General features: G+C 36.7%; 1 protein-coding gene across 8 annotated transcripts in view; it reads right to left on the reverse strand.

The window, feature by feature from the left end:
• Positions 1-24805, reverse strand: part of LRBA (LPS responsive beige-like anchor protein) — a 551104-nt gene that overhangs the window by 238660 nt on the left and 287639 nt on the right. For 5 of the 8 annotated variants that reach the window (XM_065597794.1, XM_065597795.1, XM_065597792.1 and 2 more), the window contains exons 38-40: positions 14763-14923; positions 5923-6069; positions 3138-3274 (exon numbers count right to left, since the gene is read on the reverse strand). In XM_065597794.1, coding sequence (XP_065453866.1) covers positions 3138-3274; positions 5923-6069; positions 14763-14923 — 445 coding nt within the window. The remainder of the gene's footprint in view (positions 1-3137; positions 3275-5922; positions 6070-14762; positions 14924-24805) is intronic. The other 3 variants (XM_065597797.1, XM_065597798.1, XM_065597796.1) reach the window with 1 other exon arrangement.

Consider the following 24805-nt stretch of genomic DNA (forward strand, 5'->3'; position numbering starts at 1 on the left):
ATTCCCATTCATTCTTTGGTTGTTTTGCTTTCTGTCACTTGAAACTTACTCTCTAAAAGTTTTAGGAATATATGCACCATCACATAGCATTTTGGCACAGTTTTGACAGAACTAGGGCGGAGTATTTCTATAATATAATCCTTAAAATATCTTTATTGTTTTTAATTTAGTTGGTGAAACATCACAATCCGTTCCTATTTTGTCCTGTAAAAATACATAGATATTTGCTTTATTAAACAAGGGTTATTCAACGATCAGTTTTACTTTGAAATGAAAAAAAGTATAAATCTTCTCTGAATAATAAACAAGCTTAAATGCAACTATTAAATTTTTTCTAACAAATATTTGTTTTCTCTGGTTTTTAAGTATAGCATAGAACTGCAACACAGCAGCACTGCGCACAGGGCATACACCGGAAAGGGGAAAACATGCTGTTTTAAAAGAAACCAACCAATTTTATGTTCAAACATCTCGATCCTTTATACTTGGGTTGTTTTTGTTTTTTCAAACGAATAATAGCTGATTTGCCCCTAATTTTCGGCTACAGTGTTTTGCTCCAAGTTTTCTAAGGAAGGTTTACATTTCTAAAACTTTACTGGGAGATTTTTTTACTATTAATTTTTATTATTTGCTTTAACGTCCCGAAATATTTTGAAGTTGGTTTGGAGCATTTCAAATTCCTTTTCATACCCTTTCAGGCCGATGCAAAATCTTGTTCCAAAGAACTACTTCCGCTTCTCTGTGGACGATCCGGAAAGAAATAGCCTTTAAAGTTTGAGTTGGTTTTGTTTTTATCTAAAAAGAATTTTAAAACAACTTAAAAGGTAACTATAAAGTAAAACTGAAACCACTTCGAAAACAATTGCCTAGTTTACGTCGTGATCACAGCGGAATACACATAATGACGCTATAAAATGCTTATATAAAATCGTCTTTAATTTCTACCTGCAAATTTACTCATGTATACTCTCATCAGCTCAAATTATGGAAAAGCAAAGGTTCTGGGATTGTAAAGTCTTAAAATGTTTCATTGGCTTTTTTTTTTAATCCAACAGAAGCAGACAGCTTTTCTGAGCATTGAACCTGGCTCACCTGACAAAATGGGTTTAACTCAGTGCTTGTAGGACTACTAAAAAGCAACAGAGGGTCCTGTGGCACCTTTGAGACTAACAGAAGTATTGGGAGCATAAGCTTTCGTGGGTAAGAACCTCACTTCTTCAGATGTCTTGCATCTGAAGAAGTGAGGTTCTTACCCACGAAAGCTTATGCTCCCAATACTTCTGTTAGTCTCAAAGGTGCCACAGGACCCTCTGTTGCTTTTTACAGATTCAGACTAACACGGCTACCCCTCTGATGTAGGACTACTGTGTCCTTGTACAAACAATCCTGGAGTAACAATATAAACTCTGATCTTATCACTACTGGTATTATCTCCACTGCAGGTTTTGCTTCAAAAACTTGTCACAATGTTTTCTTTCCCAGTAGGTCAGACAAATATACATGGAAGTTGAATGTATCAAACAGATAAAGACTCGTTAATTAAACAGGCATTCTAAAAAACTGCAGAATTGGGATTTTTAAGGGCATATTCTACAAAACTCTGGCTACAGATATCAACCTATAGTAATATGGGGTGGGGGCAGGGAAAATGTCAATGATTAAAGGAAAGTTAAATTGTATCTGTGTTTGTCTTTAAAACAAAAGCATTATAGGATTAGTATTTAGACCACTACACAATGGGAAATCAAGGAGCGTCTTTAAAAAACAAAACTGAATTCCACCCGCTAACTCCCCCTCCCTCCCCCACCCAAAAAACCCCAGGCTAACTCAAAACACCAACAGGCTGCCTTTCTTATAGGAATCCAAGTCTCCCTGTTACAGATTTAGAAGTACAATTGGTCTAGAGTGCCCATTCACACTTTGTGAGAACAACCACACATCCAGAGAGAAAGCAGATTAAACTAAGGGTAGTCCCTGTAAATGAAACAGGGTGCAGTGGTGAATGTTCCAAACTGTACTAAATGATCCTACATGCTAAACATGGAACAATGCAAAACAGTGGAGCCACATGATTTTCTTTTTTCACATACAAAGAAGGAATCAGTACATTTTTTGAATTAAGACTCTGAAGATGCTAGATGACATTGCAAGTACACTAACACGTTAATGCTAACTATGTGGTTTTGCATTTAATATTGATATCATTTTTTTGCCAAACAAAAGAGTTTAAATTATTTTAAAAGATAATTACTCACCAAATAGGCAAAGATTTCAAAGGTTTACAAATTTCTTCATAATATTGTAAACTGTTTCAAAGATATTTTGGCACAACCAAAGGTCTGAAAAGTTAATTTACTGTACCCATATAAATTCATAGTTCCAGTTATCTGCACGCCACCCCACGTAAATGTTTTAATACATAGATATGGTAAAATCCATTAACTCTTTCCATATTTATAATACAATAAGAGCATGTGTGTAGTAAGAAGCCCACACATCTGTTACTATTTTTTAACATTATGAGGATCATTCAAATGCAATCTTTATAGTGCTAATTTCATACTGTGTGAGAAAGTTAAGCCCTCAAACTGATTTTTACTGCAAAGTGAATCCAATTTTAAACAAAAAATTGCTAATCAGGTAATTAACTCAGGTAACTCAAGTTTATTTATATTAACAAGGCTAGTCATAAATACATTTTAAAGGGGAAATAACATTTTCTTGATTATGATAAATACAATGCACTGTAAAATCTGCTATATAATAATGGAAAACAGAAGCACTGCAAAATAAAGAGGGCAGCGAACAGAGTATTATGTTATATTGGCATTACATTAAAAAAACAGGAAAGTAAAACAAAGGATTCAGCTAGCAGTTTTGTTGAACTTTCTAGTGTTCACACAGGCCTTGTGATCCAAGATGTCTTTATTTAGGATGCCTCCCTGGAGCTTTATTCCAACAAGCTAATTAACATCTGAGCTGGATTTGTCCCCTCCACTTAAATGAACTTTGCTAATGCACATAGTCACAAACTTAGAAACCAGGAATATTTGTGACCTATGGGGTAATGGAGGTTGGATGGAGAATTAATGGTCATGTAATTTGTCACCAGAGGGTGAAGGTCAACAATCTCTTACCTTGGGGTCGATTTTCTTAAAACTGGGATCTTCTTCATCTACCTCAAAGCAGAGTTCAGAAGAGGTGATGGAAAGAGTGCCCTTCACTATTACAGAGGGGGCCACAAGCTGTGCTGGTGTGCACAGGCTAACTGGACCTGCCAAACGAGCAAAACACCAATAATGAAAACATCCAAACAGATTACACAACCTTGCACAGAAACAAGCATAGGTTATTTGTTTTCTAACCTCAAAATACAAGGTAAAAAGCACCAGAAATCTTAGTTTAAAAAAGCAAACTGTTACTCCAGAAAGTACATGTCGCAGACTTGCGGCCTCTCGTCATTGCCAAACACTAAAGCAGCTACAGCTGCAATTGATGCATAAGCCAGATAATACACCTATCTGGCTTATGCAGATAATACACCTGCTGTATTATCTGTATAGATCTAGTTTTATTCTGACACATTTCAGTTTTGAAACCATAGCCATATACCTCCTGGTTTAAATAATACAGTAAGTGAAGACTTGAAATCTTAATTTCAAATGTGTGCAATAAGAACTTAATGGGTTTCAATAAAATTCTAAGAAGATGAACACAGCAGTCTGGGTTCAAAATTGTCTGACTTAACCTTGTAAATGTGCTCCCACCCATGAATGCTGGAAATCTATTGTTAAAATTAAATAGTAAATACTAGGAATTGTAAAGTACAATGTTTTTAACATGCTTTCCATTCCATTGTTAAATACTGTTCAAGGATTCCAGATAGTATTAGTGTAGCTTGGGGATTGTGGGAGTAAACAGCTGGAGGGTTGGTTTCCAACTGAATGAATTTTTACTGGAATAATCACATCTCCACAGGGCTTATCACAGAGACAAATCAGACTACTAGTAAAACAATAGGCTCGGCACAGATATGACAACACACAACCTATTATAGAAGAGAACACATACAAGGGGAAAACAGGTTAGATTTGTTATCCAATTGATTAAAAGAGAGGGAAATTAAGTTACTTTGTGGCAGCATTGTCATAAATCTTTGGAAAAAATTGAAAATATGAGAGTGACACGTACAATTTTGAATTAATAAAGTGTCTATAAATGAGGTACACACGTTCAGGTAATCAATGGGTGAATAACTGCCAAAAAACTCAGATGAATTGTCATTTCCATCGATTGTTAGGAGGATGATGGTCTTTAATTTCGCATCAATCTTAATGTGTGCCAGTAGGACAATAGCAGAGATGCTCTGCTGAGATCAGTGCAGCTTTGCCCTCTATTCCCAATGTACAAATACATTGTGTTTGCAGATGGGCATCAGATAGTTGCAGAACTGCCGTGATTTCCCAAAGCTCATCCCCACAAATGGTTGAAATAAGCAGCTATGTGTTCTTTTGCTGTCTCCCTTTGCCCTCTGTACATTAGCATGTAATCCAGAGGAGAAATAACATTTTTTCAATCACTCTCAGACATTCAATTACAGGGCGAGCAGACAGCTGCAGAAGCTGGGGCAACCCAGGTCCCGCAGAAGACCCCTGACAATTTCCACTTCATTTCTAACCCACACCACTTTATTAGTGAGGATTACTTCTTAATCCTATTGCCATTGTCAAGATTAAATAATTAAACTCCCCTTTCACCTCTATTACAGTATGAATGTATTACTAGAAGCAACCAATGCATAATAAAAGAGAAGGAAATGGGCAGAAGGCTGTTGAGGAGGAGGCCATCAATAGACAGGAACAGATTCCATTAAAAAAACTGCATTATGCTCCAATTACTTCTATTTTATATCACCGATTAGTATATGGCCTTAACATTAGGCTTTATTTTCAATGTTCTAAAAAATAAAAATGGCATGTAGTTCAGACAATTGGTAAATGAATTGCCAAATACAATTTCCAATTACTTCACATAGTATCGTCTTCCATTTTGATAACCTTATTTGCTTCCTAGTGAGTCAGAATTTAACTGGGGGACATTCTTCTGTAAATTTAATGGATGTGGATTATGAGCACACATAGAAATCCACATGTAAAGTGGAATGGTGCAAAGGTCTTCGAGTTTTCACGTAATCCTGGCTTACTCTTTTAAAAATGGAGCTAAATTAGAAGTTATAGTCCCTGAATATGGAGCTATTGTTTACCAGTTAAACATGACAGGTAAAAGAAGCAGGTTTATGCCATTTTGATTGGAAACTCTAACAAAGAGGCTTGCATCCAACACAGTAAAAGTAGTCAAGTTAGTGGGACTGACCATTTTCAGGGGGAAAAAAGACATCAGCTATGAAGATACTTTTGGGGGAAAGGGACTGAGGAGAAAGGTTGGAAGAGTTGAACTCTTAGTGCAGTAAACAGACTCTTCAACAAAAGAGAAGTGACTGATAGTTTTATTTTTGAGTCATAAAAATATATCTAAAGCCTCCAATTATAAATAATATAAAATTGCCCATTAGCCACAGTGTTTTGAGCACTTAGACTAGTCAGAAGTAGAAAAAGGGAGCTCTTGTTAATGAAAAAGTCTACTTTTCTACATATGCTTTCTTATGAAAATGCAAAAAGAAAAAAATCTCCCGGGGTGAAAACAATAGGGTTATAAAAGCCGCAGAAGGAAAATTCACTAGTGTGCTAAAGCTGAGTCTCAAACCCTGAGGTGCACAAAAAATTATCTTTCATTAACTCAATTATGGGAAAGAATCTATCACTGTCTATCCCAAAAGATTACTCACTGCAGAAAAGCATGAACATAGAGCTAAATGGGTAAGGAAACTGAGGAGCTGGGGAGCAAATAGACAGTTGAAGTTACCAATTAAGTTCTCCAAATCTTTCTCCTCAATGGATGACAAGGTATCATCGTCGCCTTCCAAGAGAATCTCACTCTCCGAGTTCTGATTTCCTAAAACCTGACTCTTGATGGACTGCTTTCCTTTAAGAAGCACGTCTTCGTCTGGAGCTGAAATGAAAGAGAAACATTGCTGTCTATCAGCTCTCAGAGGCAACGGTGATTGGAAAATAGCCTTTTGCAATGAAGATCAGAGAGGAGAAAACTGGTTGGGAGTAAGTATGCGAGGTAAGCTTTCGTTAAACCTCTAACATTAGGGGGACAAGTGGCTAGCAGAGCTAGTTTTAATTCTATGAAACCTGCCTTGAAATATACGGGGCTCTCTGCAGTATTGAGCTCTGTTTTAGTCCTCCCAAAATTGGGGATGAGATAACCACCAGACATTCCGCCAGAAGTTAAGATGATCTCTGCTGGAGATGGTTCTAGACTCCGCAGAGCAACTTGTCTTTAAATGCTACATGTTAAGCGCCGATTCAGGAAAGGCCAACAGGAAAGGGGCACAATTCCCTTGCCAATCACAGGGCCACGTCGAGCCATCAAATTTTTAAGAAAAATTCCCCACTGGAACCAATGGAGAGTCTCCGTTAAAAGCTCAGGGGCTCGATTTGACCCAGAGTGCCGCGGCGACAACAGCAACTCCTCGAGGGGCTGCTTCGGAAGCAGGTCGCAATTGTGAACTCGCGAGCCGCGATCCAGCCTGCTGCGCCCTGCGCGGCTGTTCCCAGGCCCCCCAGCGCTGCAGGCTGGAAGCGAGAGCAGCAGCAGCCGCCCGACAACTTCTCCGGCCAGTGAACTTAAAGCTTTGAATAAACGCAACAGGGAAAGTGCTGCGAGCCGACCAGGGTTGGCCTTGCTATCTCCACGCTGCAAAAAGCAGCAAGCGAAGAAACGAAGCAGAGAAGAGAGGCAGCGGGAGACCTGGAGACAGGCCGGCAGGGGGAAGCTGAAGTAGGGACTGGCTTCAGTAGGCTCTTAAAGAGAGTGAGTGAGTGTGTGTGTGTGTGTCTGCTCACACTACACAACAGCAAATCTATTCTAGACAGTGACAACAGCAATACACGAGTTCATTTTACAGATACAAACTTGCTCAAGACAAAAGCCAATACACAGTTTACATCGTACGTTCGCCCTATCTTCCTGTTAAACGTAACCCGATTCAGCGCCTCCGTGATCTTGTATTCTTTACATAGGGGTGGATTGTTTGTTTATTTGCATTTCTTTACATCTCTCCTTTTCTCTTCCCCCAAAACCAACACACACACTTTTGCTAACCCGCCATGCATCTGATCTTCGTGTGTGCACAATGCTGGGGCCAGCAAGTCAATAAACTTTAGAAAACTCTCGGTGTTGCCAGAGGCTTTCAATACACGGTTACATCTGATGGCGTCCCAAGAAAGAATTAATGGAAATAATTTCTCTACACTTGGTATTAGCTTCCAAAACAGCTGCGACTTACTAACGTTTAAAATATTCAAATCTAACTAGTAACAGCAAGAGACACACGGCTATTCCAGAGATTCACTTCGAAGAGGTCACTGTGGTGGGGAGTTTATTTTAGATTTTCTTGCAAGCTAATCCTTGTGAATAGTATTCTTATAATTTAATATTTTATGACTAAACTCGAACTTAATATACTACATTTCAAATCGTTTGCCAATTCACTGCAGAACTAGACGCCAGGTTCCTATATTTTCCATTAGTAATAGGATGAGTGGAAATAAGGAGTTGAAAAACTAAGTTATATGCGAATTTTACTAACTAGATACACACACCCAGCCTTACAGACATGGAGATGAGTGAGACGTTAATAAAAAATCACTTTTAGAATTCTACCGAAGTGTGCACCCACCTGCTTTCAAAAGGGGCTGTAAAGAAAAGACAGGCAAATTCTGGAAGTCTAGAGGATGTTAATAGGTTCGTGCCTGGATTACTAAATATGCCAAATAAAAAACAAAAACGAAAACTCATCCTCATCTTTATCACCACCAACAGAAAGCATATTTCATGCTATACCTTCTAATTAAATATTTTATGTCATAGTTAAGCAAACATTAAATTAATGTGACAATACATGTAATTGTAACATGGCTTAAACAATTTTCTTTCCTCTCTCTATTTGGAATGGACAGAATATACACCAAGGAAATGCCAATTTTATGGGGAAAATATTTGCACTATTTTTATCTCTACACTACCATGATTAAATCTATTTATTTACATTTCAAGCTCAACGGAGGCAACAGATAGGAGGCAGTGGTTCATTATACATCAAAGGTATTGTGTGCTGTAGATACAGAGATACTACGTTTGCACCACAGCTCAAGGAAATAGTGGTGCAATCATACAATTGTTTTTGACTATGAAAATTCACATAATTGTATATAATCTTAAAAATAAATTATTAAATGAGAGAATACCTGGCCAAACTTCTTTTAAGGAACATATGCCTAACATCATGATCAACTTACTTCAGCACATTGCTCATTGCATTCTCTGATTACTGCCAGAGAGGATTTGAGGGTCCACTGGCTTATTTTAAAAAAACTTTAATCTGCAAACATTTACAGAAGAACGCAATCCCTAGTGGCAATATACCATGGCTTAAAGTGTTTAAGTAAATATATACACTTACATTGCAAATAATAAACTATCCAATTAAGTGAAAAGTAAAAAGCCCTACTTTATGTTTAGGCCTTCAGTTTAAAAAAATGGAAGTTTAATTTATAAATTATTTCTCTTTTGTATGACAATTTCTTCCAGACCAAATTGCTTTGCCACATTATGCATAGGATTTAGTTTACTTGGAAAATACTGAGTGTATTGCACCCGATGAAACAACATTTTGTATTAAAATATATCAGTTCATATAACTAAAGAAAACTCAGACTCTGGAATTGTTCAACCTGAGTTGAAAACAGTCCTGTCACAGAAAATATGCAGCTGATATTTAGAAAGGTTTTCCTGTAATTAACTCCCCCTGGAGGATTTTAAGTTAGCAGCAGTAAAATTACCAACAGTATTCTAATGCACACCACATGCACTTGCATTCAATTCTCAATGGCGTAATAGTACTCTGTTGACGATTTTATTTTTTAATTAGAAAAAAATCTCAAGTACAAAATAAAAGCAACATTTTTTAAATGCTGCTAAATTGTATCTGTTATTTTATAAACCATGTCTGGATTGTACTTTTTAAATCGCCATTCACAAGTAAATGTCAGATATTTTCACTCTCTTTGGCACATTCTGCCTTAATTACACTGAAGGTTTCATTTCAAACTAAAACTGTACCTGTTGTCCATTTAAGAGTTAATCTGAAATTCAAGATCTGTATGTACAACTTTTAGACACAAATCAGGTAATTTCTGGCCAAGTTACTAAAGTTTTCTCCACTCTTTCTCACTATCATTAGGAAAAATAAAGTAAACAAGGGACTTTCCATATAAAGGTGACTGGGGAATTATAAATGTAGATCGGATAAGTAGAAATTAACTCTTCCTTCCATCATCTCTTTTCCAATCATTGGATTTAATTTTTCCACCTAAGCTAATTATCTTATAATTATTTAAAATATATCACTATGGATACTCCGAAAGAAAACTATTGAAGCAAATTGCATTAATTGAAGATTTGAGGCTATTGGTTGTTTTAGTCCTTGTGGGCATTTTAAAGTTTGTCATCTATCCTCACCCCTGTGTCTCTCTCTCTATACACACACACACACACACACACACACACACACACACAAATGCCTGTTGCTGGAAGGCAGAAAATCAGAATATAATAAAGCATCGTCTGTTAGCACCCTGCTAACCTGAACACAGGAATACACACACACACTCAATGTACACATAAGTGTGTGTATTTATGTAATTGTGCACAGATAAGATATATTGCACAGATGCAATCTATACACACAGCATTCTAGTTCTCTCTCTACAGGTATAAATCAGAGACTTGTGTGTGCAAGACAGAGCATGATACATATATATTCTGTCTATGCATACATGCGCGCATACACACACATGTCCATATGCGCGTGTATGTATATGTATATATATATATATATATGGGTGTGCATGCACGCACATTTGTGTATTCAGTTTAGTCAAATGCTAACAAATGACATTTCAAAGTATTATGATGGTCTACCTTCAGCAGCTAACATTCTCAATCATGCAAAAAAAAAGTGTATGGGGAGGAAGTGATATCTAACAGTAAATCTTTTTAGAAGTATGAATGAAAAGCATTCCCCAAAATAAAAATTTAATAAGTTGTATCATGCTACATTTGATTTCATATTTAGGTCCCCAATCCTGCTTTGGTATCTGCTATTGCAAATCCCTGTAACCCTCTGGCAGTTCCCTGGCAGAATTTGAGCCTTAGGCCTGCAGATCTAAACACATACTTACATCTTTTCAGAATGAGGGCACCCCTGCAAGGTAGGAGGGTCCCAGAGGCTGTGCTGCAGCCCAAGCCTGGAAGTCTACACTGCAATGTAACAGCCCTGCAACCCAAGTCCCGGCAGCCTGAGTAAGCTGGCATGGGCCAGCCACAGCTTTTTCTTTGTAGTGTAGACATACCCCAAGAGGCATAGTCTCTATGTCTTGTACAGCAAACAACAGACCACTGGCATAATACTTATCTGGCACAGTAATTATTCCATTATTTAAAATCCATGTTCTTTCCTTCTCACCCTCCCTACTACGGCCCTGATCCTGCAAGGAGCTCTATGGAGGCAGATTTCTGAAGCAAGCAGAGAGCCTTACTGACTTCAATGAAGCAGAGCTCCTAAAAGGATAGGGGTCTAAAATCTTGATTTATCTTGTGTTGCTGGCCAAATTTTCATAAAACTAGGCTTGGGTTTTTTGGAGGTGGGTGCAACTATTTGTTTATCACTCATTTATATTCATGGTTTAAGGTTAGCAGCTACTTAATTTAAAAATCAGTTTGATAAACCATCAGAAAGTATTATACAGCAGATAACAATGTCAAGTTGTTGATTTCTGACAAACTGAAAAGAAAAAGAATTTTTAAAAGTTTAGTCTGGTATTACTCATTTAAACTAATTTCATTTAAAAAATAATAATTTAAAAACAATTTCCCCCTCTTTCACTACCACCACCACTTAGCTAAAGGGAAATATTGAAAATATAATGCTCTTTTGCACCATTTTATTTTTATGTTTTTGATTCTTTTTCACTGGAGCTTAGATAATGAAAATTGACTCGTCAGCTTTGTTTTAGTTCATGGTCAGTTTCTAGTCAATTTCACAACTATGGTGTGATAAACATTGCAGATTGTGCCAGTGTAAGTTAACAGTACTGCAGCAGTCTATTTTAATCCAAACAAAGTTGTTGTTTTTTTATTGACACACAAACAAATTTCATAAAAGTATTGTCCATCAATTAGATTGTCAGACTTCTTTAACAGATGATTTTTGGCTTAAATTAATTTATTTTAAAATGTTCATCTTTGCCTGATGCTGCCAATTTCCATAAAGCAAGTTCAATTTCTATGTCGGTTATTCTATTTTAAAATACTTAGGGTTCAATTTCGAAAGGAAGAACAAATTACATCCGCCTTCCCCCCCCCATGTGCGGGGACACAGTTCCAGACTGACTTTTATAAATAACCATTTTGGAGGTTCTTTCCCCCATCCTCCTTTGAAAAATTACCTGAAGCCCTTTTTCCCAAGCAAGTTAATGTGAACTTGGGAAGGGCAATTAAATTGTCAGAATTAAAAATTTGTTTTTAACTAGAAGGTAGCCAGAAGTATAGTCATGGGGCTGGTATTGATTGCCTGAACAGAGAACATTAGTCTTCAGGTATTTACTCTGCCACCTCTACACCAGAGGCTTTCCTTCAAATCAAATCAATCCGTGGAAAAGATAGGTTCTTGCTACGAAAACATATAATTAGGCTGCAACAGGGCTGATTTTTGTTGCTGTTGTTCTTTGTATGTTTACTGTACTCTGATTGCTTTTGGCTTTTTTTTGCCATTTCACAGTGTGAGCTTTCTTTGACTGTGAGCTCTCTGGGGCAGGGACTACACCTAGAACTACTGTAATGCAAACAACAGTAGATACAGCCTATCTTAACAGTGATAAGTTAGTTGAAAAATAAACTGCTTTTAAAAATGTGTTCAGTTCAACATTTTCTTTTTTCATTGTTTATAATTAAACATTTATCTTAATTTTCCTATCCATTAGCTAAATCCATATACACCTCTACCCCGATATAATGCTGTCCTCGGGAGCCAAAAAATCTTACCGCATTGAAGGTGAAACCGTGTTACATCGAACTTGCTTTGATCTGCCGGAGTGTGCAGCCCCGCCCCCCTAAAGCGCTGCTTTAACGTGTTATATCCGAATTCATGTTATATTGGGTCGCGTTGTATCGGGGTAGAGGTGTATTTGATTTCAGAGTAGGTTCATGATGTTAAAAAAAAGGCTAAGGGGGGGGGGTTCATTATACCAAAAGTTTATTTGCTTTAGAGAAGTGCATATTTAATTGATATAGAATGATTCATGACATATTATTAATGAGAAACTATAGAACATAAGGACAATTCCATTGAGAATTCTGGCATCATCCTAACTCATAAGAGCATAGCCTGAAAGTCTTATCAGAATCTCCAAGGGATGGAATTTTCTGCTTTGCTATTGTTTATTAATTATTATTATAATAATGAAAAGGTTTTGATGCCTGTATTTATAATGCTGTTTTCTTTCATTACTTCAGAAGTTTGTATTAATACTGATAGATGACTGGTTAGCCTCTTTCTAGCTAAATTATTACTAAGTTGACTCACCTATCTGGCATTTGTGTTTATGTTTATGCAATGAATATTTTAACTTAAAAAACTGAAAAAATTATGTAATAAATGAAAATGGCAATAAGTAATTATGGCATTAAATTAAAACTTCACAATTAAAACACCATCAAAAATTAAATGTAACAGAAGTTTGTCAAAGATTTTAAAAAATGTTAAACCGACGGAATAGCTGATGGAAAATTTAATCAGCTTTATTTTCATTAGCAAGCAATAATGTATTATGAAAAAGGGTTACTTGGATTTAGTTTACTTTTGTATTGAAAAGAGTCTCTCTCCTATGTGAATCCGCTAGCAGAAACAGACATTAAAAAATGGAGTTTGGTTATTGATAAATGTTACCCATCTCTCCAATTGGTGGAATTTTATTAGTCTGTGTTTAATTACATAGAAAACATTGTTTGTCTAAATAAAGATATGCTCTAAAGGATTAACAATGAAAATATAGATGTGTATGTATATATGTATTTTTATATATCTGAAACAACAGAATATAAAGATTGGAGAAAGATATTCATATTAAACCACAAGATTGTAAATATGAACTCAAAATGTATGACAAATCTATTTTATTGAAGCTGAACATGGTTTTAAAGGAAGCAGTTCTTTCTAATGTAAGATCATTAGCTAAAAGATACCTTATGCCCTTGAAACTCATGGTGTAGAAAAAACACGCAAAATTAAAAACAAGCCTCAAAGCAGAAGTGGCCTAATTAATTCTACATCTTGTTTCTCCTTCTCCTATAGTCAAAGATGTAGGGCTCTGGGACCATTATTGCTTTTAGATCACTTTATTGACTATTCTCTGTATGGTCATTTATTTTAAAGGACTGATGTCACATTTGGCATTATATCTGCTGACATATTGTAGACATTTTCCTCCAGAAATGGCTCTTTAAGGCTGAGTGCAAGAGGTTAAGATGCTAGGCCGAGGCCAACCTTTAAGATGATGATGCTCTTCTGGAGCCATACAATAGTCCTAATGATTTAAAATTGGTATTAATTGAGAGCAAGAAACAACATATTCATACATTAGAAAACAAAAAGAACAAGGTTGCTAAATATTTTTAAAAAATAATTCTGGTTCATGAAAACATATACTTTTGAGGTTTACAGTATTCAGCTTTAATCATAACCAATTAATTTTAAATGTGGGGAATTTTTTCCCACTAATGAATCTTAATTAGCTCTCAACATCATAAAATGATAATTTAAGTACATGATCAAACTAAATACATTTTAAACCCAAAGGAACAATCAATGGCTCTGCTTATTTATTCCCTTTAGTTTATCAGGGCTTTCAAAACAGTTACAAAATTAAAATTTTAGAGATACACATTATAATGGAAATGGAAACATATGTAGAGCTTTCTCCAATAAAAAGATGCAAATATGAACATATGAAAACATTAAAATGCTATCTCCCCTCTCACTCACCAGGTACCTATGTTACCCCCTAGCAATCACTGCTTGGACTTTACCTTGCACTCTGGTATTTGTTAGCATCTCTCTCTGGCTGGATTCTCATGCTAAAATTTAGGAGATAGAAATACACAAGCATCTCTGGAAATCCATATTGCTTTATAACTGCTTTCCTTTTTTACACTACAGCTAACAAACAATTGGTTGGGATTTTCATAGGGAAATATTTACTATTCAACTTGCAGAAATATAAATAGGTAATTTACCACAAATAATACATCCAGGGATTAGTGGAAAAATTGTATCCACATTTGCTTCAAAGTAATGAGAACTGTGAGTACAAACATTATGTGTAAAACATTTGCACACACAGATTCTCTGAAGATATACTTAAGAAGAGGTTTAACAGATATTTACATTGTTTATGATGAATAGTGGTCAATTTATCTTTTTGTTAAACATGTTTGAAATTAAGTGACAAGCCTACGGAATGTGGAACAATGTCTTGTAGGAATGAAGGTCTAGTCTTCATTGCCATGTACTGTACCTGCTACTACTGGCAAGAAGCAGTTTTTACACTGACCATGTTCTACAGCTGCTTTTAGTGTCGCTTCAGGATGTGTCGATCCAAGGGGGTTTCGCACAAATCGTCGCCGGCGCCGCAAGTCATCTTCCCAGTAGTCAAGGCGCCAGAACTCACGAGGACGACTACAATGAAACAGAGGAGCCACATATGTTAGCAATTATCAAACAGCATGGTAGCGCTGAATTTCTGCATAAAGCTCTCCTTGTTTGCTCTGCCTTTTTTTTTTTTTTTTTTTAAACCTCCCCCGTTTCTGCAATCTTTTACTTAGGTATGTCCTTGAAAATAACAATATCACCTTCCAGTCTAAGGAACTCCTTTCCCTTTTTTCTTGGAAGGTGAAATGAGCACTAAATACATCATTTTGAAATGAATTGCTGACAGTGTGATCAGTTTCCCCACACTCTAGTGGCATGTGCTCCGATTTCAGCCTCATTTCAGCCTCAGCAGGGCACCTTTCTCAGTGACTGCATTTATAAACCAGAATAGGGAAAAGGCTATTATAAATATGGTATAGCATTACCTATATTAATCAAAGTCTGTCCCCCTTCATTTTTCTTCCTAATTTGTGCCTTTTCACACAAGGTCAGTAAATCATACCATGAATTCTTGGTCCAGAAAGTGTTAACTTTAATGAATACCTCAGTTACATGGTTATGTATGTGATAATAAAATATTACTCTGTTTAGATGTGCAGGAATTTAATTAAAATAATCTCTTAAAATATTCATTACATTTAGCCCCTGAGGCTTAGAACAACACAAGAAAATGCATTTCTTTTCCATTTACTGTTTTTAAATAAACCATTCCAGGAGAGTGAAATAGCAATCTATTTTCAAGCAAATCAGATTGGATTTCTGTTTTATGTAGTTGTATTTTTACATTTAATTAAAAACTACATGTTATGATGTGAAATAATTGCTATATTGAAGGCATACTTTTAAAAATTTCCATCTAGAAGAAGTTATATCAAATTAATTATTTTCCATTGTACGCTTCAAATATACGTAGATCTTTTTAATACGGTCATATATAAATGCCAGTTACTATCTTGTTAGATGAATGAGAACCTCTGTAAAAATATTTTAACCATGAGAATGTGCAAAAGCACCTATTTCAGGTACTGAAAAAAAAATGTCTACTGCACACCACAATCATTAAAGGTCTTCAGCTAGAAAACCTGTATGCGTCAATTACAGAACACTAATTTTGTTTATTAACATAACTTCTGATGGAATGATAAATAGAAAAATACAGAGTAAAGTCCTACTTTTGTTTCACAAGCTAATAAGAAACTGTGTACCTGTCAAGGTGACAAATGGATAGCCTTGACTAATTTACAGATCAAAATGTTAAAAATACAAGACATCTATATGTCCTTAGTTTTGTAAATTAAATCTGAACAAAGAAAAGATTAATACTTAAAGGTAAATCCAGCTTTCCAACAAAAATAAATCAGTGCCACAATCCATTGTACAATGATACGCTTGAACTTAAATTTTTAAAACTCAAGATTTTGATTATCAGCTACTAAAGTACATCTCATATTTAATTGCATGGAATTATTATACCTAGTTCTATTATTTAAAAAAAAGAACATTGGTATTTTAGATCTTGCCACTTCTTGAAAAATATACTAATATATTAGCATTTCTTTTTATTGAAAGAAAGTCTTATTTTTGCTATCTATAGCTACATCATAGTTCATTTCAATCAGGTCTAGATTGAACTATTTTATTATAAAATCAAATGAGTTTAGAGAAATGAAACTACAGCCCAGAATTGTTAAAAACATGGGAAGAGCTACATTTACTCAAAGCTCGATTAATAACTTAAAATTCTCCATTAGTGATTATAAAAAAAAGGCAGAACACAGCTGGCTATGTGTATGCCTTTGATAGTCGTAGAGCATGGATAGGCACTTCATCATTCTGCCTACATTTATCTGTTAAAATTATTATCAAATATCAGCCAGGATGCAGTCGTGAATCACGGACTGCTCCTCGTCTTCAGGGGAATGATACAATGAGGGTCTATTCATCAGTATGGCAATCGGCACAAGTAATTAGTTCCCTAGACTGAGATCTCCTACAAAGCTTATTTCAGTCAGTACCACAAACATATGACAATGAAAAGCTAATGGAAGCTGCTAAAATTTGTTAACCTCTTCTGCCATCAATCCTTCTGATGCTCTGTGCCACCGTATTATGCAAATATAGTAAATTATTAATTTGTCATCCATCTATCTTTCTGTACTTTTGATGGAATTAAGCGATTCTGTTCTTATTGATAACAATTAAAATATGACATGTTAAGCAACTATACTAAAACTATTAGAAAAATTAGATATAACAGTAGGCTCAGGCACAACATATCATTCTGTAACATAATTCAATATATCTTTAGCATCTAATCTTATTTTTGATTAAGTATAAGAAATTTGTATAGAATATCATGTCCCCTACGCATTTGTCAATTATTCACAAATAACAGCAAGTAAACTGTTAGGTTTGTTTATTTTGGGACTAATCCTCAAGGCAAGCAAATGGAAAACCTATACACATAGGTATTTTCACATAGAAACTAATCTACTGAGCAGTTGCATAGCAATAGACCTTCAGGTAATATTTAATTGTGAGCCTGTTCTAAAAGAGTCATTAATACACACTGATATTAATTTAAGCCACATTTAATAGAGTAACAGTTATAGAATTAATCAAATAACTACTGAAATTTGTTCAAAATCCAAACCAAAGCAACAATACATCACCTAACCTTCATACCCTTGTGTTAGAATTGAGACTGCAGGCAGGAGGAGAAAGACAAGAATATCACTTTGCCAGAATCTGAGTGATAGAATTAGACTGCTAAAGGAGTGAAGCTTTATAGAAGTAAACTGCTAAGATCTTGGATTGCTAGAGAATTGATGACGACCTCTATAACTGGATGTCTGACTGGAAAACTTTCGGGTCCTGCTGTAGAGGTTGCTATACGGAGTGAAGGTGCTGTATGGACTAGAGTAGTCCGTTAGCAAAAATTCATGTGCATATGCATGACTATCTACTTTTCATGGATCTGAAGGCTTATGAATTGCCAGTTATATGATTTACATAGGTTGGCTAGGGACCCTACTAACATGGTCCAGAGTAATTAGTGGTTCCTCAATAACAGTATTGAATGAGCATATAAAACTACTTCAAATTAAGCATTTCCTTCAAAAAGTATTTCATTAATTTTTTTCTCCAAGAATTACTAAGATTCAAGATGACTGCCTGCCTGTCTCCCTCTTCCTTAAGATGTCCCCCCTATTCCTGTACAACTACTGCTAAATAGAAAATTACAGTTATTGTATCATGGATCACATGAAATGTACATGTCATGGATCACATGAAATGTACAACAACTGACATAAAATATAGCACAAGTTAATGAACATACTGTTACCAGAAAAATTAAAAAGGAGCATTCACTTCACTGTGGTCTATAGGAAATGTTCTTCAAGCTCAGTACGCCACAGATGGTCATCTCAAGAACAAGAATATCAAAAAAATCTATTTGCTCTCAACTAGTTACAAGAAATAACTACAAATAAAACAAGGTATACTAACTAGGCTAATGGTTTTGTTTCAGTGCTGCAAAACTGGAGTCCTAGGTCTGGGAGTTACCTTGAAACTCTCACACCTGAAGGAATTAAACAAAATGTAAGTGACAACTGGATAATGCTATGAGTGTGTAATGCTATTGCAGAAGAACCACTTCTTGCTTCATTATCCCTGGTATAACTGAAGCTGTTCTTGCACCATTACAAACATAGGGAGGGGCCAGTGACTACAGCTGCGGAGATAGAAAAGGGATTCATGGAGGGGGAGGGGAATGTAATCCCCCAATTGAAAGGGTAGAAGAGTCTTAGGACTATATCTAGGCCAGCATTTATTTCAAGCCAGATGTAACACAGAAGAGGGGAAGGTTACTCACTCTGCAGTAACTGAAGTTCTTCAAGATGTGTCCCCTTCTGGGTGCTCCACTGGAGGTGCGATAACGCCTCCTATGCCTGGGATCAGAGACCTTTGGTAGCAGTGCCTGTTTCCAGTCTCATGCCATGAGCAGCATCTATATAGCGCTGTGTGGTCCAACTGGTCTCAATTTCTTCTCTACCACAGCTTCTACTTTTGAACTCCGAAGAGAGGGAAGGAGGGTGGGTAGCGGAGCACCCATAGGGACACACATCTCAAAGAACCTTAGTTACTGCACAGATGAGTAACCTTCTCTTCTTCTTTAAGTAGCGTCCCTATGGGTGTTCCACTGTAGGTGACTATAGAGCAGTGCCCCTAGATAGAAGTCTGGGACTTCAAGTTACATCTACCAGGATGCTAGGACAGTGCATCCTAATAGGGAATCTTATTCTCATGGGTAATGGTATAGCGTTGGCTAAAAGTGTCTATGGCTGCCCTATTGTCCACTTTGCAAAGGTCAGAAATCGTCATGCTGTTTAGAAAGGCAATTGAGGTGGACAGCGAGCAAATGGAATGTGGTTGAGTTCCAGGTGTGGGTTGCAATTTGTATAATTGGTAGCAAAGGAGGATACACTCCAAGATCTATTTGGAAAGACATTGTTTGGATACAGCTGATCTCTTTGGACTTTCAGCAATAAAGAGGAATAAGCATAATGAGTGCCTGAAAGATTTAGTTCTGGCAAGATAAAAGGCTGTTTGTCTGACATCCAAGGTTTGAAGCGTGGTTTCATGTTGGTTGCCATGTGGCTTTGGGAAGAAGTAGGGAAGGTAGATACGTTTGTTTAGATGAAAAGAGGATGGCTGGGCTCAAATGGGGGGCCAGTCAGAAAGCATAAAACTAGTCTGGTATCCCAAGATGGGGTGGCTCATACTTGAGGGTACAGGTTTTGAAGGCCCTTAAGGAATCTTTTTGTTAGTGTGTAGGTAAATATGGAATGATCTTCTATCTTGGGGTGGAATGCAGTGATGGCAGCCAGGTGTACACAAATGGAGCTTGTGGACAGTCCTGATTTTTAAATTCTAGAATGTAGTCTAGAATGAATGGCAAAAGAGCATTCATTGCGGGGATATGTTTGGTGTCATATCAAGTCCGGAATCTTTGTCTTTTATAGACAAATATGGTGAGTTCTATCACATCTGTGATTTAAAAGAATCTCTTACCCCTTCTGAATAGGTCATCTCCAAATCCCGGAACTATGAAGGAGCCATGCCTTCAGATGGAGGAGTTCTAGACTGGGATGGAGGATTTGGCCTGCATCCTGAGAAAGAAGGTGTGGAGTCAACTGTAGGGTGATTGATAGACAGGCTGTCATGCGCATGAGGTAAGGATACCGAATCTGTCATGGTCATGTTGGGGCTATGAGAATAACTATGGCTTATTCCACCTGTATCTTGTGGAGCACTTTGAATAATAGGGGAAAAGGTGGAAAGGCGTAGAGTAGACGTGCATCCCTTGTAATGAGGAAGGTGGCCCCTGAGACCAGCAACCCAGACCCACTCTTGAGCAGAATTGTGGACATTTGGCATTTTTGACAAAGATATATGCTCGGGAATCCCCAGTGGTTGAATATGTGCTGCTGGGCTTGTGTCTAACTTCCATTTGTGGTCTTCTGAGGATCTCCTGCTCAGTGAGTCTGTGATGGTGTTCTGGCATCCAGGTACTTAAGAGGCAGAGATATTAATGTCGTGGTGGATACACCGGTTCCACAATTTTAGTGCTTCTGAGCACAGGCATTGTGATTTCGCTCCCTCTTATCTGTTGATGTAGAACATGCAGGGATGTTTTCTGTCATTACTGTTATGGTCCTTTGTCTGATCAATGGCAGAAAGTGTTGGCATGTGTTGCGGACTGCACATAGTTCTAGGAAGTTGATTTCCAATATGGATTTCAAGGGGGACCACCTGCACTGCACAGTATGGGTCTGTATATGTGCTCCCCAACTGATTAGGGAGGCACTGGTTGTCAGTATTAAGGGCGGTGTGGGTTGGAGAAAGGGGACACCCATGCATACATTTTGAGGTTGTGGCCATCACTCTAATGAGTCCTTGATCTTGAGTGATATCAATAAGAGTTTGTTTAGGCTATGTCTGTAGAGTATGTACACTATCTGTACCCATGCCTGGAGACAGTGCATGTGTAATCAGGCATGTTTTACCACCAATGTGTCCGCTGCCAAATGACCAAGTAGCTGTGGGCATGTCCTGGCACAGATCTGTGGGTTGGTTCTCATTGTGGAGATGAGACTGACTACTGCCAAAAATCTGTGACTTGGGAGGAAGCCTCTGGCTTGTATAGGATACAGTTGGGCCCCCAAAAATGGGGCAGCCACCACCATTATTGGGTAGTGTACAATGCCTGCACCCAGGGTTCAAGGTTGTGGCAGCACCATTAAGCCCCGTAGGCCACAGTCCCATTACAGATAATCAGGAAGAGTGGAAAGAACAGAGATGGGAAGATGTTTGACAAAACCCAAAAATCAGTGGCCTAAATCCTCAAGTTCGGAGAAGAGCTGCTGAGAAGAGCTGTTCTGTGGCCAGAAGGAGCAGGCTTAGGTTATGTCTACTCTACGGACCTTACAGCATCACTGCTGTAGTGTAGCCACTCTTTGCCGGCAGCAGAGAGCTCTCCAGCCAGCATAATTAAACCACTCCCAATGAGCAGCACTAGCTACGTCGGCAAGAGAGCCTCTCCAATGGACATAGTGCTGTCCATACCTGCATTTTTGCCAATTAACCTTATGCTGGTCGGGGGGGGGGGGGGGGTTCAGATCCGACTGACAAACGTTTTACCGACAAAAGTGGTAATGTAAACAAAGCCTTAGACCGTGATGCAATTCCAGTGTTTATAGGAGAGTACCATTTTAAGTGCCAAAATAAAAAGTTTCAGCAACTTGTTTAGCCTTAGTTTGATCTCCAGACTGGAGGATTCCTTCTATGTGCTCAAAAATCAGATATATGCATATTTATTATGTAGCAGTTAATCATCACAAAACAAAATGATAGGAGCACAGAAAAGGAGAAAGAGGAGATATTTTTAGGGATTCACCTAGGAAACGTCTAGTATATGGGTTACCCACTTAACTCCATAAGCATGAATGAGAGAACAAAACATTCTCTCTGTAACAACTATATCTCCCTTGTATTTCCCCATATGCAATATTAGTTCTTACTGTATGTAATTTCTTGATGCTGTCATTTGTTGAAGACACTTGTAATTTATTAGGCTCACCTTTACGCAGTAATTTAGTTATATTACATCACAACCTATACTGTCATACCCACAAATGGGTCATTATGGTGACCTGAATATCAGTACCTTTTCTTGTTAGGTCATAACATTAAGTACCTGTTTGCAGATTACCACATTCAAATTGAAAATCAGATGAGATTTAAAAATGTGTATTTTCCAATGTAAACGAACAAAATTTCTGTCTTTTGAGACAAACTGAACACTAGTTAATAAGGTACATAAAAGTAACTCAATGACTTCAAAGCTCTATTATAACACACTTTATCAGGCTATTATGTCCTCCTAAACTGCATCAACTTCACTAATATTTATCTTAATTATAGCAGGAAATCAGTTTTAATAATCCAAGTTATTTTATCATAAAAATGATTATGTTTGATACCTATGAACATTCACACCTATGAGCAAATGCACAATACAGGTTGAAAACCTTCAACACTGTACATATACACAGCACAGTGCTATAGCTAATACAAAATTGAACAGAGCAGCATAAGTGCAGTCTCTAAGTAAGGAAAACAAAATCTCACAAGCTGAAAATTAAAACACTTAGTATGTAAGGAAAACAGCTATATTTTTAAATGAATGGAATCTTGCCTTCTCTAGATTTGGTCACGACGTTTTTTGTTCCCATGAAAATTTTTGACGAAAATGAGAACTTTTTTCATTTTTGTCAACATTCTTCTTCAAAAGTTAATGAGTTTGCAACAAAAAACTAATTGTTTATGGGGATGGCATTTCAATCATGGAAAATTTTGGGCTTTCTTTTTCTGTGAAAAACCTGATAAATTTGGTGAAAATTGGATATTTCCCATTCTTTAATCAAAAACACATTTAAAATATAAAACCAGCTCTAGTATGTGTGTGTATAATCATCTATATGTTATGATTATATATAAGGCCCCATATCTTCCGTAACTACTCAGCTGAAGAAATAACCATGAATGTTCCCCCCTCCCCAAGATACTGGAGGCCCTGTGGAACACTTTTTCCTGCTCAGCACCTAAAACATGGGGGCTAGAAGAAACAAGATGGAGCCACGCAGTGGGGCTGGCACAAGTGTAAGCAAATGGCATGTTAGTAATCCTCCTTCCATTGGAAGAAATAAAAGGGCTAGGAACACTTTTGCAGAAGAACTGAAGTCAATTTTACCATAAAATACTGGCTCTTTAATTAGACTCTCCAATACTATACAAAAATTACAAACAATATTTTTTTCTCATTTCTAAGTTAGTTGCTGAAGCTTTATTAATGCTCTTAACACTGCTATAAGATCAGACATATTTCATCCTCAATTTAGTTCTTTAAATATGGAAAATATTTTTTCATGGACACACATGAAAGTAAGGTAATTATAGTCAAATATATAAAAGTATCTTGCATATATGCTAGACTTAGAAATAAACCTTAGTTTAGGTGAAGAGAAGACTGAAGTAGAATATGAAGAGAATGGTGCTTCTGGCTAGATAAATAGCCATATAAACAGCCAGTTGATAACCAAAGTGAGAACCTACAAGAGAGGACTGGTAGATAGAATTACTGGAGGAGATACCCCAGAAGAAACTGATTTTTTTTTAAACTAATGAACAATTTTGATATATGTTTGTTCAATATCCCAGAGATGGAGGATGCTGGAAACCTTTAGAAAGACAGGGTTCAGTAAGACAGAGGAGTTGCCTATGCATTCTGAAAAGCCTACACTGAGGATTTCCCAAGACCTAGGTAATAGTGAAGAGATAATGATTGGTTGGCTATAGAATAGCCTGTTCTCCAATCAGCATTGACCCTTTAAAGCTAGCTAATCTACAAAGCTGGCCAACATTTTCTTCAGTATGTAAGGGTGGAAGCACAGACTTTTTGAGTACAACTGTTGAGGACTTTGATTAACCAGAGTTTGGTAAATCAGAATTTTAGAGTTTATTATTTTTCAGGTAAACATTTACATTAAGAGAAGAGAGTGATACATGACTTAATTCAGTAGTTTATTTTCATGAATTATTTTATTCTTAATCTTTAGTTAAAATATGAACAGTTAGTGGCTGCATATATGTACTATGCCAACTAAATCCCAATCAAAATTCAGAAGTCACTTTAAACACTAATGACAAAATTACTGGTATGAAATCGGATATTCTGTTATAAATTTTTAAGATCAGTATTAATTTTCAGTACCATGCACCACTAAGATTTATTCTTTGTTGTACTAGTCACTAAGAGGGATAAGAGACTATGGTTTTCACAAGAAGGATGTCTTTCATCTAAACTGGCACCCAATTTATAGGGAATCATGTTGCTGGACTTTGGAAATGAAATACATGTGTGAATCTGTAAGGGTAAGCAACAAATCACAGCAACAAATAAATAAGGATAACTTACCAAAATATTTGGTATTGCCCAACAAAATTTTGCTTTAAAAAAACAAACAAACAAAAAACAACCCCTGATTAACATATGTATTTGATGTAAGATAATTTGACTTGGTGCTGCATGATATTTTGATTAAAAACTGGAATGATATAAAATGAACATGGCAAACAGTAAATGGATTAAAAGCTGTCTAAATGATAGGTCTCAAAATGCAACCGTAAATGGGGAATCATCATTGAGTGGGTGTGTTTCTAGTGGGGTCCCACAGGGATTGGTTCTTGATCCTACACTAGCATTTTTTGTCAATGACTTGGAAGAAAACAAAATCATCACTGATTGGAGGACACAAAAATTGGGGGAGCCATAAATAATGAGGA

This window comes from Chrysemys picta, chromosome 5, assembly GCF_011386835.1.
Source record: "Chrysemys picta bellii isolate R12L10 chromosome 5, ASM1138683v2, whole genome shotgun sequence".
Taxonomy (NCBI): domain Eukaryota; kingdom Metazoa; phylum Chordata; order Testudines; family Emydidae; genus Chrysemys; species Chrysemys picta.